Here is a 17,711-nt window from a genome sequence, read left to right as displayed (position 1 = left end):
TACATTCTGTACTTGCAAAAATTGTTCTTGATTGGAAGCCACCACATCGAAACACTGACACCTCAGGACATATTGTCATCTTCTGGTAAAGAACCTGCTTTTGTTTTAACCGTTTTACATGGTTCAGGGCCCCCATAAACACCCAGTCGACTCTAATATACAGATTTTGATCAAAGCTCAAGTTTATTTTGCACCACCCTATTGGATAATCCCTGAAGCTCACCTATTTCTGGCTTATACCTCTCTATCATGAACGTTATAGAGGAAAACACAAAACAGAAATTGTTCAGTACATTATCTTTAATATAGGAAAAATGGTTTCATTTTGTATACATATATGTGCTTTATCACGTTAATTTACCGCAAGTCAGGGACATTACTTAGAGGGGTCAATGACCCGGCCCATCCAGAGAATGATTTCCATATTCTTGTTGTAGACCAACATGAGGAAAGGGCGGTTAACTTTGAATTTAGGATTTGAGAAGACGTAGTTTGACTGGGAAACAGCTGCAGCATTCATCTCTCTTCCTTCCTCTGTGAAGTTGGCATATGTCTGGTGGCACATCTGTCAACAAATCAAATTAATGGTATTAACTTATTTAAAAAAAATAATTGATGACTAAGGTAAATCACAATATGACAGCACTGGTTGCTGATCTGCCAATTGTCAACCACTAATACCATCACATGTGAAGAAGGTGAGGGAGAAACAAGCTCTCCAATACTCAAAATTACCAAATTTCTCTTTGCACACAGGAAAAGAGATGCATAAGGAAAGATGGTGATGTAAACTCTAGCTTTGCCCTGCATAAACTAAACACTGGTATTTCTGCAATGCCTCCACTGTAGTAAAGAAGCAAGAAGAACAAACCTTCAACAATATTGGCTTATTTGCCAAAATTCAAACAAAGTTGACTTGAACTCAAAAAGCAAAGATGAAATGCATTCTAGGGAACATCTAGGAATGGCAATTGTGCCCAAGAAGTAAAGGTTTGCCTTTTGTCTTGAATTCCTCCTGAACACAGCAGTGGATTTCTTGTGCCCAGGCACCGCTGTTCTGTAGCCACATAGATGTAAATAAATGCCACTGACTGCTTGTTTAGGGAGACTTGGAGCTTGATTGTGCTGCTCAGAGTTCTCCTTACTGGAAAATTAGCTGCACCTTGGGAACTGCAGTGCAAGAATCTCCCTGCTTCATTGTGTGCCTGCTTCTCCTTTCCTTCCACTTATTGAATATTCCCTCACTAGTCAGCAGATTGCCAGTTATTAGGATGGGAGGAGGGCTGCTTTGCCGGAACATTAAAAGACAAAGAAATATACTCACTTTTGAAACTCTTAGCCTTGGTTTTTTTGAGATCTTGGAGAAGTTGGCATTGTCACCACTGAACATACTTCTCATGTCCATGGACAACGTTGCAAATTGTACATTGACTGAGTTGTTAAAAGATACTCTGGGTATGTAAAGGTCCAACATACTGTAGAGGAAAAAAATATCTCAGTCTCTGTATTAGTAATATCAATTATTCCAGGTATTCTCAATGAGGCGAAAAACAGTGTCAATCCTTATCTTCAAATCAGAATTCAAGTAATTTGATTGGATTTTTTTAAAAAAGCAATATGGGATTCTTGTAGGTGCAACAATTACAATTTACAGTTTTATTAGTACACATTTCGTGAGAAAAACACATGATGTGGCTACATAATGTGTTCTTCTATGCGTTTCTCATGACTTTTTTTTACCTGTTTATATCTGTAATGTAATATACAGCCCAATATGCTTGACATTTACATTACATATATTTTACATTTGTTTTGTTTGCAAACATTTTCCATGTTATGCTTTGCTTGCTATGTTTTGCTTTAGGTTTATTTTGGGTACAAACTTGCCTAGGAGAGTTTTTGTTGAAAGAAGAACTCTAGCTTTGCATACAACATAAAGGATACACAGCTATTAAGGAAAGGATCATCAGAACCAGGGCATAGAGTGTGATCACCTACCAGATTCTGAGTGGAGAAATATTCTTCACGCACAATTTCTTTAGTTACTTGATTCCTTACAGGGGCTCAAGCAACCTCTGTGATGTGAGTATCGGCATCCAAAATTGCTTGAATCACACCAAAACTCCAACTATATGCAAACCATTACGCTAGCATCCTTCCTTAGATTTTTTTTTCATTAGAGATTCATTTCTTCATTAGAAGATCCCATTGCTGCAATACTTACTTTTAATGTTGCACCACTAGATGTCACCAGACCAGTATTTCTCAAGCTACATCTGAGCCCAGGCTGACACTGATCTGTCCCCCCATCCTGCCATGGTCTTGGTATATTAATGCATGTCATTACCCTACACCACATTACATGATAATAAAATTATAGTTCTATTGTAAGCAACCTTAATATATACCTGTTTTTTAATGAAGATAAGTATTCTTTTATCATCTCAGGGGTCAGTTTTGTTCCAAAACTGTGGAGATTACCCAATTCTGGTACAATGATGAGAAGGACTGTGCTACAGGTGTATGGCACTTCCACCACATAACTTTTCATCTCCTTGTCCTTGAAAGTTCTATATAACCCTTGTCGACGCATTGTTGGCACGGAGACCGTTTTATTTTCATTCACTGTGAAGTTTCTCTCTTCTGTATCTTCTATGTCAAATTGGGATTCCCATTTTGCTGGGGAACAAAGAAAGGGTTCATTTAAATGTTAATAAAGGTTTGGGTTTAGATGTTTATTAGGATTTTTAACTTCTTTTTACTATTCATATAACTGATTTTTTATCACAAATAAATATATACAGTGTATGTAAATCCTAACAGTGACCTTCTCTTATTAGTTGTCACTAAAAAAATCCTATTTATTATTTTTAATAATAATAATAATAAAAATAATAATATTGTATTTTGTTCTATTTTTAGGTCTAATTCTAGATCTAAGTGCAAAAACGCTGGCTAATGCTGCCAGAAACCTCCCCCCTAAAAATTGTGGTTGACCACAGCATTATACTACAGGCTTAACTATTCTCCCAACTTTGCCAATTCAACTGAATAGGAACAGTGGGGAATCATTTTAAGTACAGGTTGACAATCGAAAACCTGACCACCGTTAATCCGGATCCTTCAGTTTTTCGGCATGAATTTCAGATCGCATTTTCAATACAGGGACTGTAGTATACAGTTTGGCCACTGATGTTTTGATTGTGCTGTTCTGCGGAACAGCCGTTAGGTCTTGCTTGCTACACTAAATACAGGTTGGGACATCCCTGCTACCCGCTCCCTGGAACTGTGCCAGATGTCCGCGGTGCAGCGAGAGGAAGGCTGGCCTGTGTGTGGAGGTGAGTATAACCTTCAAAAATCTGGAATTTTGGAAAATCCAGCACTTCTCAGGTCTGGAGGTTGCCGGATTTTTGATCAACTGTACACTAAATTCTGGAAGCAACAAGTCACTTCTGGCCATGTGCTGCTCACTTTGTAGGAAAATGTCTTTGGGCCTTATGCCACCCTAGGCACTTTTGAGCAATGATGTAGGAACCTTGCCACATGTAAACATTTCAATAGAAGCTAATGACAGATTAATGTATTATAGGCAACATGCAGTCTACATTCAATATGCAGAGCTATTTTTAACCATACCCAACAACAAGCAAGGAAAAGGACAGATGGTTTCCTGCAGTATGAAGAGTCTTCAAACTCTTCCCAACTTTCTCTCTGCACACTTTCCTCTTCCAGTTATTTTATTGAATTTAGCCACAAAAGTTTATAAGTACACAGATGAGGCAAACACAATAAAAGAAACAAAAATATTAAAGTTATCACAGTTTGTCATACTTCCCTGTAGTAAATGATCTACAAGTGTCTTATGGTAAATACACCTTCCCCAGTAGTAGGTAGTCTGCTGGTTGTTGTATTTGGAAATTGGTATCATTGATTGCTCCAAAATCTACTTTGGGTAGTCAATAGCCCAGTGAACTTACCTTGAAAGACTGAATAATCTAAGGGAACCATCATTGTTTTAGAATCCAATTTTTCGACAATTTTTTGTATTTTATTGTCTGTTTTCTTGCTCACATGTGTATTTATTGTTTTTATAGCATTCCGAGTGTCACTGAAGCTGATGGATTGAATGGAAGTGTTGTAGTAGTAAGTCACATTGTCTTGGTATTGTGGGAAGAAAATTGCTGATTTTTCTATGAAGATCTCATTCCCTATATTGAAATTTACATCTTTGGTTTGCTTGAATATTTTCTGAAGGAGCTTTCTGTTGCACTCATGCAGTTCTTTGTCTGTCTTGTTGTCATTCAGGCCCATTCCTTGGAGAATTTCCCTTCGTGTTGTTGAACGGGCACCAAGTGCCAGTGTAGAGAGGGTAGCGTGGATGCTGATTGGTGAAAAAAATAGGTTTGGTGTAGCTTTTGCTGCTTGCGAAGACATGAATTTATAAAGCCTCAAAGCAAAGTTCATGTAAGATTTGGATGCTTCTGATTTTTCCCATTCTGAGTGTTCATAGCTGCCACTGACCTCCTGGTTTTTTTCGTCAGTTGCAAGGACCAGCAAGGTGCACAACTGGAGGAAAAAAAGAATCTTCATCTTTCACACCTGCAGGTAAAATTTAAAATTACACGTAAAATTAGAGCTTACTGCTAAAGGGGTTCTTTGAAACTTCTGCCAGTTATCCTCCATATTCTGAGCCTGATTTATTAAACCCTTGGAAATAATAGACTATTCTGGATGAACCTGGGTGATCCAGGGAACCTGAAATAGATTTCTTAAATCATTTGCTATTATTTGCCAAATGTTTTTAATCCTGGACAAGTTCCATTCTGGGTTTGCTGGATCACCCAGGTTCATCCACAAGTCTATCTTCTCCAGTCTTGGAGAGCTTTGATAAAGCAGGCATCCTGTGTTGTAAAAGAGGTCCGGCATCTAACCTCTAAAAGGGTGGAAGGGCAATGTTTAAGGAGACATTCTTGCTTCGTATTTCTGGTGCCAAGTAAACTGATGAATGACAAGAATATTTTCATATCCTGTGCTTGGAAATTATCTATTCCCCTTTCCTGGGGACCTTAGGGTATCTAAGCCTACCCATAATGCCAATTTATCTGATCATTAGGGGTATGCCAACTCCTGTACACTCCAAATCTTATTAGTTAAATGGGTCTAAAACAGCAATTATCAGCATGAATTAATTATTTTACCCACTGTAATTCACCCAATCTGTAATTCACCACCCTAAATCATTTGAATCATCATTTCCAGGCCTGCTACAATGATACCAAATCTGAATATCAGATTATAGTCTCAGAAATGTGCAATTTTATTTTCAAGCCAATACAAAACAAATGTTAGCTACTAATTTTAATGTTTCTTCCAATGACTTACATTGCAAATCATTGATCTAATTACAATTAAAAAGCAAAGTGCAAACCCACAGAATTGGTGCTATATAAATACAGTTTATTGTTAATAATATTGATAATAATATTAAAACTCAATGCAGCTAAACAGACTTCATTCATGTTATTACCTAAGGATTGGTTTCTTTTGGTACTATCCTTCCATTTCCAGGTTCCACTATTTTATTCAATGACCCCATAAAGGTAGGGTTAGCCTTCAAAAGTTTAGGCATTGAGAAGCTTCAAGTACCACCATGCTTTAGCAGACAACAAAATATTCATGGTTTTCTAGACAATTAAACTAACACACATTGTAAATTTAAGAAAAGCAGTAACAGAACTGGGGAAATTGTTTTCTAATTAATTGTAGTTACCAGATACACTTCCGAGAGAAGTAAATTGAGATCCCCCTACTTCTCTAACTCAATCCTGTGTATAAAGTAGAGTTTTAGCTGTTGAGCTCTGTAATAATAGTAGTAATAATATTTTTTTTTTCAGCAAAGCAGTTATGATACGTTTTTTGTAAAACATACATTTTGGATTGATATATAAAGAGAATATATATATATATATATATATATATATATATATATATATATATATATATAGAAAATAAATACAAAACATGAAACATTTCCTTTAAGCTAATGGACACAAGAAAGCTATAGGGGCAGATTGACCAAAGAAGAAGCTAGGTCAAAAAGAGTACATTTGTCTAAAGCATGGTTCTGGCTTAAGTATTCCAAGGGGTTCATTTAATAGATAAGAGGTTATATGTATTGGCATATGGAGCTCAGTCTCTTGGTTTAGAGGGGTATCTGTAGCATTCATTATGGAATTTGAGAGTAAATTTGATAATCATGTTTTTTTACAATAACAAGTTCTAGTAAGGACATAGCAACACAACAAATATCTTTCCTATATGGATCATGGGGTGTTTATAATTGCTGATTTCTTATACAGACTTCATTAAAAACTTGAGCTCGGGGTCTCCATCTACTGCTTAGTCATGCACTATTGGACAGCATAAGCTTCATGTCTTTGTAAAACAAAATCTATTAGTAGATCTATCCTCTATCAAAATAAAATAGAATAGAATAAAGCATAACTTACCTTTCTATGTGTGCCCACCTGTCCTCTGCAAAATGCAAATCTCTGCAAACTTGACTCTTATATTGGCCAACAAAATGTTTGTTAATCAGATACACCACAAGGTCATAATGACCTGACCCAACAAAAAGGGCTGAAACTTCAAACTGTATCAAACACTATCATAAAAACAGTAATGGATTTGTATTGTGTTTACTGGTGTAAGTGTCACTCCCCCCACCCATGTAAAGAAAGTGTCTTCTGCGACATACAGGTTTTTTCCTTGCCAAACGAGAGGTTTATATGGGATGGAAAGACTGATGGGTAGTTGAGAACCCTTATGCACAGACAGGCCTTCTCGCTGCTCCCACATGAGTAATAAATACTCCTCTTATCTTCAATTATGAACATCTGGTAATCCCGACTTCACCTCTGAATCCCTTCCCACCAATAATGACCACCTCTGAATCCCCTGTATGCTAGTAATGAATTCTCTCACTCTGGGATGGTAGGACCAATGGATATGTGGGAGCTCTATGAATTGATAAACCTTCCTGATTCTCCCAGATGAAAAATAATAAAAACTCCTCTTACCTCCATTGATAAGATATGAATCCCTGTACAGTATGATAAACACCTTTAACCCCCTTCCAACAAATGATGACTCACTTTCTTATCATTAATACCAACACGTCCACCTTCCAAAGAGGCTCACTTGTGAAATTATTTCCCACCAATGATGATCATTTATTAGTCCCCCACTTACCAAAAATGACTACCTCTGAATCCTTTCCCCTCATAGGAATCCCCTATATACAACCACTGATGGATACATGGGAGCCCTATGCACCCATTCCATATCTCCCCTCTTATTGTGTGATACTCCTAGATTGTAAGCTCCTCGGGGCAGGGTCCTCACTCCAAATGGGAGTTAACAAGGAATGGTAAGTCTGATGGGTACTTGGGATTCCTGTGCACTGATAAGTCTTCCTGATTCTCCTAAATGAATAATATATACTCCTCCTTACCCCATTGATGACATTTGAATCCCTTCCCTCTATGATGAACATCTGAGGCTCCACTTACCATCAATGCTTACCACCCTATGACTGACCATCTTATCATTAATACCTATCTGCCCAATGATATCTACCTGTGCAACTCTTTCCTATGTTGACAATCTGATACTATCCAACTCACCAGTAATGACTACTTGTGAATGCCCTTCCTACCGATTAATAATTCCTTCCCTCTCTGCCATTAATGACCCCTTATATAAGCATTTTTACCCATTTTCCAAGTAACTTCCCTATACACATACAAGGTTAAATTTAACAACGCCACGGACTAATATTCTCACAATGGGCCTTTATCAAAGCTCCCCAAGACTGGAAAAAATAGACAATCTTGGGAGAACCTGGGTGATCCAACAAACCTGAAATGGATTTAGTCCTGAGCAGTAAACATTTACCAGTATCAAATGATGTTTAGGAAATCAATTCTGGGTTTGCTTGATTACCCAGACTCTTCCATGAAATCTATGTTTTTCAATTATAAAGAGTTTTCCTAAATCAGACGCATTGTGGATTTTAGGATTAAACTTTAACGGTAACATGGACGGTTCATTGACTAGCACCCTAAACTCTGGAGTGCTGTCAAAAGTCCTGGCCAGGCCATTTGCATGGAAAATAAGCATTACAACAAAGAACAGCATGAGCTTCGGACTGCTGAGCACATTATAGACTCATGATAATAAGAGTAAATAATAAAAATAATGAACTGTAAGGCAAAACTTTTGGCTTAAGTTTGTATTGCTGTTTATCTCACCTTTGGAAACATTTCTTTTCACTTGTTGTAAAGCCTAGTGCACATGAGAAGACCCAAAAGTCCCAAAACACTGCATACCATTGTATGATAATCTGCCCTGTTGATAATGGGGTAAACACAGAACAGAAGGGAACTTCCAATTGGATTTGCTTGATTAATTGTGCACATTTTTGTATCCTAGACTTGTCACATGCATAATTTCAGTTGCCAGCACTATGTCCAAATTCTCTCACCTGGGTAATATAAAATCCTGATAGCGTATAACCCTTCTTTCTGCATTATAAGCAACACTAAAATAAGCTGAAATTCTAATATTCACTTCTTCCACACAAACACTAGACAACATTTATCCAGTTACATGATGAAACTTTAAAAATATAATAATTACAAAAACACCCAAAGGCTTTTTTCCTTAGGAAAAAAAAAATTTGTTTGAGATTGGTCAATATTGGCAACCGAGCGAAACAAAGGTGAAAGACCAAAGTCCTGATAACAATGTTTCACAATGTCTGCTGGTGTGGATTTCACTTTGACACAACAAATTATAATGATAGCAGAAGAAAAAGCAAATGGTTCAATGAATATGACACTTTATATTATTTTTATGACTAATTCAGACTTCAGCACGTTGGTACATTTAAAGCAGCTCATTCTAGTGAATAGGGTGGCAATACATAAAACTTTTTCAAGATGACAGACATAAAACATTTTTTGATACTGTCCTTCACTGCACCATATAAGCTTTGGAACTGTGATGTCTTTGTCTGTTGGGGTGCCTAGCCAACATTTAGCTACCATGTGTTTCCTTGGTGCATTGGGCTGCCAATAAAAATAAATAACACCTTAATACATATTATTAGCATTCAAAAGAATACATAGCCTTGAAATCCAAGACCAAACCCCATCCCAAAACTTATCAATTTATTAAATATATATAACTTTTTACTGTATATTACCTTTCCATGCACAAAAAGATAGATAGATTTTCTGATTACTTTGTCCATCTGTACCCAAGTCTGTGTCTGCTGTGCATCTGAAGTCTATATTATCTGTATTTGAATCTTTGGAAATGATCATTCAGGCAATATCTACTCAAACCTTTGGTTTATTGATTCAGGCAAGAGTTTTTCCAAGTTATAAAAATTGCCCGACCTTTACCATGTGATGCAGAAGACAACGCTCGTTTTGTCATGGGTATGATGCAACGCTTAGTAAATACTATTTTATGGCCCTTTACGATAGATCTGGCTCTCAGGGTACAGGCTTATCTACCCTACTACTCATTTTTAGGGGTGCTTTGGTGAGGGAGAGGGTGAGCAGAACCATGTGGCATGAGGGTGTATGAAGGGATAACGGAGGAGTGCGTAATGTATGACATACAATCCTTAATACCAGTGTACCGGAAACAGAAACAAAATATGAAGTTGGGTGGTGTGTCAAATAAAATTAAAACCTTTCCTGAACTGACACTTTATCTAAAATCTAATGACCCATTAAATGTTTTTACCCAAGACTTTCCCACTTTTTTCCCAGTACTTAAATTTTTTCACATTGGGTAAACTTTTTTTCAGGAGTCATACATTTTCTAATTAAATCCATTATAAAAGATGAGTTCATTTTTGATAAGTCTGGGGTAATATTGTTTAAAAATGTTTTTAAATAGTCCTCATAGTGCAGAGATAAAGGACCTGATTTATTAAAGCTCTCCAAGGTGGGAGAGGATACACTTTCATCCGTTAACCTGGGTGATCCAGCAAACCCGGAATAGATTTATTAAAATCATTTTCTATTTGTAAGAAAATGTTTTCAATCCTGGACCAGATTCGTTTCTGATTTTTTGGGTTTATTGATAAAAAGGTAACCTCTCAAGTCTTGAAGAGCTATAATAAATAAGGCCCAAAGTTTTAGTGAGTCTTTTATATAAAACAGTGAATCTGATATTCAGCAACACTGTGGGTGAATCTTCCTGGTGCATGTGTTTCAAATGACATTGGTTAATTTACTACCAGAGAATATTTTATGATTGTTACATTCATTTCATTATAAAAAGAACTCTTTAAGGCATTCTAACCAGTTGTAGAGGTCTATGGTTCATTCTCTTCTCCTCCTTGGTTCTAAAGAAGTGTTCTGAATCCAGACTCGTGCTTCCATGAGAACCTGAGCTCAAAGGAAGTGGAATAACAAAGAACATTATTCCACCTTAAATATATCTAGTTGTGGTGGTTCGGAGTTACTGCAGTTACAATGCTAAACTAAAGTTGAGTATTGCAGAAAAATGTTCAATTTTACTTTACTGTGATTTTGTCTAAAGTTTTATTATGTGATATGAACAAAAATTAGTTTAGTGGAGTTGGGTTTAAAAGGGCACATTTAAGAAATGGTCAAGACCATGTTTTATACGAGCTCAATGTTACTTCTGAGTAGGTGAACACTAGAAAGGGGCACTCTTCTGGATATTTGATGAACCAGTCGGGGAGTCTACAGTTTTTTAAGTTTTATTTTATCAAGTAGAATTACAATGGTATCAGAAGTGACAACATTGCAGTTTATGACTCTATGGGATTTGTTATAGTTCCAATGAATAAAATGGTGTTGGTAGTTTTATCATATATTATTGTAAAAAATGGATGATTGGCCACTATCCTTGGGTATGCCGCCAATGGAATCAACTCCAGACCTGTGGCTGCAGAAGCTACTGTGCCTTTTTCATCCACATTTAGAACAGCTTTGTGCACAGCCTGAAATATAGTAAAACACAGAAATAATAGAATCAGTAAATAAGAAGCAAAAACAATTTGCTCACATATAGTTCTACATGATCATTGGCAATAGGACATGGGAAAGTCAGTACAAAAAATGGCCAAAATTCTGACGTCTATCTGTACACAGCTTTACGAGAGGGTGCCCTGAGAAGTTCCTGGCTTTGCCCCCTTCCAGATGAAAGAGAAAAATGAGTGTGGGGAGCATGTGACAGCCTAATATCTTAGTATGTAACTGTGCAAATATCAGGTCTTTGCGATTCCTAAAACTGTTTTTTCTTTTAATGAGAAGCTGTGATAGCAGACGGGCCATCATGAAGTTTGTGTTTCTCCAGGGAAAGTGAACAAAGGATTTTCACACTGAAATGTCATAAACACTGGGGAAAAAGTGTCCTTCCTTCAGCACTGTCAAAACCTGGATATCTCATTTCAAGACTGGGCATTTCACCGTTGAAGATGAGCCCCGCAGTGGGCCGCACCCAACCTCAACTGACCCGGCAACCTGCGATGCTGTCTATGAGCTGATTATTGAGGACCGGCGAATATCCGCAAAAAAGATAGCCCAAATACTTGACATCTCACGGGAGAGTGTTGGGTTTATCACCACTACCCTAGACATGCGCAAGCTTTTAGCGAAGTGGGTGCTGAAATGTTTGAACAGTGATCAGAAGAAGGAACAAGTTGAAACATCCAAAGCCGTTTTGGCCCATTTTGAACACAGAACTTTTTGGCTAGGTTAGAGGATGAAACCGGGCTCCATATCTATGATCCTGAAACCAAGGAATAAAGAATGGCGCCACAGCGGGTCCTCGCGGCCGAAGATGTTCCAAACACAGAAATCGGCCAAAAAAGTCATGACGTTCGTTTTCTGAGACAAAGATGTTTTCTGTTGGTGGACTACCTACCTAGGGGCTCCAGTATCACCGGCCAGTATTATGCTAACCTCCTGGAACAGCTGAAGGAGGCAATTAGGACGAAACGCCATGGACAGTTGACCAAAGGGATCTTTTTTTTGCAGGATGATGCACCTGCGCACACGTCCAACATTGTGGCTGCCAAATTGAACACCCTGAGTTTCCAATTAGTTCACCATCCCCCCTTATCACCTGACCTGGCCCCTTCATCACCTGACCTGGCCCCTTAGGACTATTATCTGTTCCCGAATTTAAAGAAACACCTGAAAGGGCAACGTTTTGAGGACAATTCTGACGTCAAAGATGCTGCTGAGAGCTGGTTTGCGGCCCAACCAAAGTACTTTTATTTGAATGGTTTAGAAAAGCTGAAACTACACTGTACCAAGTGCATTAGTCTCAGGGGGGCATATGTTGAATAAATGTGTTATTTCATAACTCTGACTTTCTTCTTTCTGAGCAAAGCCAGGAACTTCTCAGCACGCCCTCGTACCTCGTAACACTTGGAACTGAGATTCAAAACTGAAAGGTCTGACTGTGACTCCGTTATTAAATTCATGACCTGGTGATGACGTAACATATTGTCTTCCATCTTCATGAGTGTGCAAATAATTATAGGAAAACAGCTGTCGTTGCTCAAATTCATCCTCTTCTTGTATTTTGCCTTTCAAGATTAATTTTCACCTCCAGTTCTAATGATAACTAAATTTTGAAATGTCACATCACTTTCTGCCCCTTTGACAATGGCTACCAATGTACACACAGGGAGTAAACTTCCCCAGTAATAAAATCTTATAGGTAATCTAATTCCTCCACATTTTCCATATATTCTGTTTGTTTTTTTTGAATTTGTTGAAATGATAAATATGGTTTCCTATGGAAGAATAAGTGGCTGTCTAATTAGATGGAAGATGAGAGCTAGCACCAAATGCACAGGTCAAATATGAAATCAATATCAGGAAGAGGAAAAGAACAGACTCTTACTTTTCCCACTTTGAAGGCGACATCATGAGTGATACCAGAGAAGTCTGCAGCATCGGTGAAAGCAGTTCTGATTCCAAGTTCAGGTAAAGCATCCTCCAGTTTTACGGTTGAACTGATGAAAAATTTGGGTAAGGAAAGTCTAATCATTCTGTAAAAGAAAAATTTTGATGAAGCTTGTATGTGCCAGCCAATACCGATAACCGCAACAGTTATCATAATGAAAAGGACAACTCCATCCATATAGATAAATACAAAGCTGTTGCAGCTGTCAAAGTTTATCTAAACCCAAAAACAGCCACTACACATTTTACTTATTAGTCCTTGTTTAGTGGTGTTGAGTGAAAACTACATTTTTTTTGTCATCTTTGACTTTTTTAAACCAATGATCTTGTATTGCTTATGGAACAACTGAACACTACATGTTCCAACATGTAACATTCTCTGGAGCTCTGTTTTATGCTTATTGGTAGCTATACAAAAATCTGTACTATATTTCTTGATATGATGTTCCATAAACTACAGGATGAGTTTTAGGGTAGGGCCAACTGGACAATTTCCCAGGGCGCCACCTTCTCTAGGTTACCAATTGACGTTGGGGTTGCAGTGAGCTAGAATGCTGTGCATTTGGGGCCTTTACTTCATATTTGCTTAGGACCACATTTTGTTTAACCTCCTGGGCGGTTCATTTCTGTCTGGATTTATATGTCTAAAAGCAGTACATTGTCTTTCATGAAAATTTATTTTACAGTATAATATAATAGTATGAGTATAAAAGTTTGAAACACAAACATGTCAAAATAATAAATTAAATACATTAAAAAAAATAAATTTATTAAAAAATGAAAAGATAAATTTTGACATGATTTTGTGTTTTAAAATTTATTTTATTTATATTGTAATATTATACTGTAAACATTTTTTTATTGAAATACAATGTACTGCTTTTAGTCATATAAATCCACTGTATTGCGTCACCGGGAACTCCTGGGGAACGTCAGCACACTCGCCGGTGGACAGATCGACGAAGAGGACGTGGCCAGAGGATGGCAGGACACTAGAGGATGCTGATGGGACCAGGTAAGGCTGTATTTTTTAATTTTTTAGCTACCCTGAGTGTGTCTCAGGGTTACCGCTTTCAGCTAGAAATTTTTACACCGAGCCACACGCGGGCTTATAGTTACCATCGTATTGTAACCTTCAGAAATTGCAGCTTTTGTTCTGCTGTTGCCTCCTGGCTGTCTTTGTCCCCTTAACTCATGCCTTTGTCCTGCTTTCTGCCTGCCCTTTCCCACCTCTGTTTAGAGGAGTATTTAATCCCATAGTTTTGTGGGGATGCTTCCTGCCTGCCCTTTCCCACCTCTGCCAGACCTTGTCCTGCATCCTGCCCTTTGTGTTACTAGCCAACATCATAGCACTGCTGGTGTCTATCTTGGGTTTTCTTCTTTCTGTAAATTAAAATAGGACATACCTGTTCCTCACACCTTACAGAGAAGACTTTGCCACTGCATGTCAACCAATAAGACTTCAAAAAATAGTTAAACTAAAGGTGTTGTTATAAATTTTCCTGTGGCTTTCCTCACTTACCCATTACGAAATGATGTCTTCCATCGTTGTATGGTCTCGGTGGACAATCCCTGCTCTACCTCATGGATCTTGCCTGGCTCAGCAATGGCAATAATCATGGATGCATTATCCTTGTATGGAAGCTCGACAACTGTGCATGGAAGTTGTGTGTCCTGGTAAGTGTTGTACCGACCTGTGCGTTCCATCATTTGAACATCTACTGTTGTGTTGCTATCAAGAAAGAATTTCTTAACACTTGTACTTCTGGGATGAAAAGGATTCTGCCATTCTCCTAATAAAATAAAACATGTATACATTTACATTACAAAACAACTGAGATAGTTAGTTATTGGGTAAAAAAACTCATAAAGAAATTTTACAAAACTAAAACAAAATTAACATTAAAAAGTATCTGTAGGAAAAATAAAGATATTCAGAAAAATCTCTGCACTACATGCATATGCCTCTCAAATAAGAAATAAACTTAATCCCACCTCCTATAAAATTATATACATAGCCGCTCTCCTTATGGATGCTATTGATCAAGAGTAGCAAGTCACAGTATATTGTGCTTAGAACAAATCATAAAGTGTGTAATTCATTATACAGTAACAGAGTACAGTACAGTACAAACACAGATTAAAGGTTATTGTTGGTCTTCCCATTAACGTCATGGGAAACATGAAACTATACACAGATATTCCCTGAGTATTTTGAAAAAGAACATCTCTTATCCCGATGCGTTTCACCGACTGGCTTCTTAGGGCAAGTCCAGAGATCGTTCACATAACTGTATGTTGAAATATTTACTCCCATGCAATGGGACCCCCGCCCAGCCCTTTGACATACACTGCAATCGTCCAAATCGTGCAAATCCTGGGTTGTTGATTAGCCCTCTACATATCGAGACAGCTCATTTAGCCACAGACTGTGGGCTGACAGAGGAAGGGCAAATCTGACATCACCATCCAGTCTGCGTATGGGCGGAACTGTCATTATCCCGCACATGCGCCCTCACTCGCGTATAACGTCATCTCCATGCCCATATATGACAGGAGATGCAACACCAGCACCCCATATTTGCCATAATGTTAATGAGAAGACCAACAACAACCTTTTTCTGTTTTGGTACTTTGTTACTGTATAATGAATTGCACACTTTATGATTTGTTCCCAGCACAATATACTCTGACTGAAGAAAAAAAAAACCCTTTTCGTCTTTTTTTCTTGATCACATGCCTCTCAATGCTGCATATACAGTAATGTACTTGTTGATTCTTGTTGACAGCGAGCTCTTTACATCCTATTTGCACCGTCAATGCTACTTCTGCTGCACTAAAATCCTCTGATACCTCTACCAAAATACAACAATCCCGTCCTCTTTTACATAACATAGTCAATCTGAACAGCTTGACCTGCCTAGATGCTATAGACCCCACCACTTTTTACAGGTACCTTTACCAAGCTGTCAGTCATTCTATGTCTGCCTAATTTTATTGTCCTACAGGGTTTAAACATGAGTGGAAAACGGAGAATGCTGTTATGTGAGATGCCAAAGCTTTCTCAATCTGCTCAAGCTGTTCTCTTACCTTTAAATCGAACATAGTTGATCAAGACCATCTTAGCATTTGCAGAAAGTTCTTTGATAAGCTTTTCAATTTTGCCTTCGGTTTTATTCTTCACATATTCATTTATTTCTTTTTTAGCTTCTTGTGAGTTGATGAAATTGGTCTTCTTAATTTCGGCATGGTAATAATGCTGTACATCATCTTCAAAGCTTTTCAGTAAGGCCAGTGTGTCTTGTACAAAGACAGCATTGCCGATGTCGACCTGAAGGCTGCTCTTTGGTTCATTTAATGCCTGGAGAAGACTGGAATACGCCCTGTGGACGTCCTTTTCCTTGCAATGTGTGTTGTTCAGACTCAAACCTTCCCAGATTTCCTGGTGGGTCTTTGTTCGGGTCCCCAGTAACAACATGGAAAAGGCAGAGGAAATACCTATAGGTGAAACAACAACATTTTTGGCATGGGAATCCTTGCTTTGAGAAGACACAGAGGTCACATGCTTGAAGAAATTTATGGCAAACTTGGTGTTTCCTTTCACTGTTTCCCTTAGGGCTTGGGCTTTTTTTAGCTTTTTTCCACCTTTGGTGTCTTCATGGGATTCAGATTTGTGTTCACCTGAAGCAGTTATTATTGGGATGATCAAAAGTAAAACTAGAAGGAACCTCATGTCTTCTCAGTAAAGAAGCCACCTGCAAATAATAATAATGTGTAAGTCTTTCAAAACCAATTCCTCATCCTATACATATATACTGTATAAATATAAATATATATAAAAAATATATATATATATATATTATATATATTATATATATATATATATATATATATATATATATATAGGAAATGGTCTCTGTGCTTCTACACCGTAACATTGAAACTTTTATTAGAAAAAATGTTTGGCATCAGGAAAATGGAAAAAAAACTATCAATTGTGATAAAAATCGACACAGTAGATCACACACATATCATAACACAATCAACATGCAACACTCAAAAATCAAGCTGAAATCGATAATTACTATGAAACCCAATAGTCACAAAGCTGATCATATACTGTAAAATGTTATTGAACCGGTAGAGTAAGGAATGATGTAGGTTGAAAATATATGTCCTATTTTTTCATAACATTGGATTGAGGAAGAATTGGTTTCAACTCCCGAATTTTGTAAAAATGCATTAAAGTCAATAGGAAAGGTTATAGAACTGGCTTTTATGGCCCCTGAGGTTATATAAGTTCATCTTCACTTATTTTAAACCTGTTTCAAGCAAAACATTGTTCATTCTTAGCATAAGTAATATTTAATAGAAAGGAAAAATAGGCAGTAAAATTTTAAGGGTTTAAAAATAAAAAGATGGGTATTTATAGCCTCAAAAAGTTTTTAGAGCAACCTTTGTCTAAGCAGCTCAATGCAAAAAACTGAATTGAGAGTTTTTACATCAGCACACTCGCTGCTTCAACTTACCGGTACCAACCCAATGAGCCTTTTGGAAAGACAGAGCCTTCACATGTGACAGTCAAAAATAAATCCTATTTATGTGCATCAAAATTAAGCCCCTGGTGTTCTCTTCTACATCGGGCTGAATAAATAATATTTGCAGAATGCTGGGGGGAAACAA

The 17,711-nt window shown here is 37.5% G+C and overlaps 2 protein-coding genes across 6 annotated transcripts; both read right to left on the bottom strand.

Moving 5' to 3' along the window:
* Positions 1 to 282: 282 nt before the first annotated feature.
* On the bottom strand, positions 283 to 10,648 carry LOC140341645 (serine protease inhibitor A6-like). Of its 5 annotated transcripts, XM_072427469.1 has the most exons (6): positions 10,384 to 10,648; positions 8,313 to 8,409; positions 3,978 to 4,599; positions 2,409 to 2,679; positions 1,325 to 1,475; positions 283 to 565 (listed from the first exon to the last, which is right to left on the bottom strand). In XM_072427469.1, the coding sequence occupies exons 3-6, from the start codon at positions 4,588 to 4,590 to the stop codon at positions 377 to 379; spliced, it is 1,224 nt and encodes a 407-aa protein (XP_072283570.1). In that variant the 5' UTR covers positions 4,591 to 4,599; positions 8,313 to 8,409; positions 10,384 to 10,648; the 3' UTR covers positions 283 to 376. The 5 variants fall into 5 exon arrangements, with proteins under 5 accessions (XP_072283570.1, XP_072283567.1, XP_072283569.1 ...); XM_072427466.1 differs by lacking the exon at positions 10,384 to 10,648 and having other exon boundaries at positions 6,510 to 9,262; XM_072427468.1 differs by lacking the exon at positions 10,384 to 10,648 and having other exon boundaries at positions 8,313 to 9,262.
* Positions 10,649 to 10,791: 143 nt separating this feature from the next.
* On the bottom strand, positions 10,792 to 17,711 carry LOC140341644 (serine protease inhibitor A6-like). The gene is made up of 5 exons (XM_072427465.1): positions 17,558 to 17,711; positions 16,119 to 16,783; positions 14,551 to 14,821; positions 12,967 to 13,114; positions 10,792 to 11,050 (listed from the first exon to the last, which is right to left on the bottom strand). Exons 2-5 carry the CDS (start codon positions 16,759 to 16,761, stop codon positions 10,859 to 10,861), a joined length of 1,254 nt encoding a protein of 417 aa, XP_072283566.1. The 5' UTR covers positions 16,762 to 16,783; positions 17,558 to 17,711; the 3' UTR covers positions 10,792 to 10,858.

Source organism: Pyxicephalus adspersus, chromosome 12 (assembly GCF_032062135.1).
Source record: "Pyxicephalus adspersus chromosome 12, UCB_Pads_2.0, whole genome shotgun sequence".
NCBI lineage: Eukaryota > Metazoa > Chordata > Amphibia > Anura > Pyxicephalidae > Pyxicephalus > Pyxicephalus adspersus.
The sequence above is the reverse complement of the archived record's forward strand: the minus strand, read 5'-3'. Positions and strand labels throughout refer to the sequence as shown.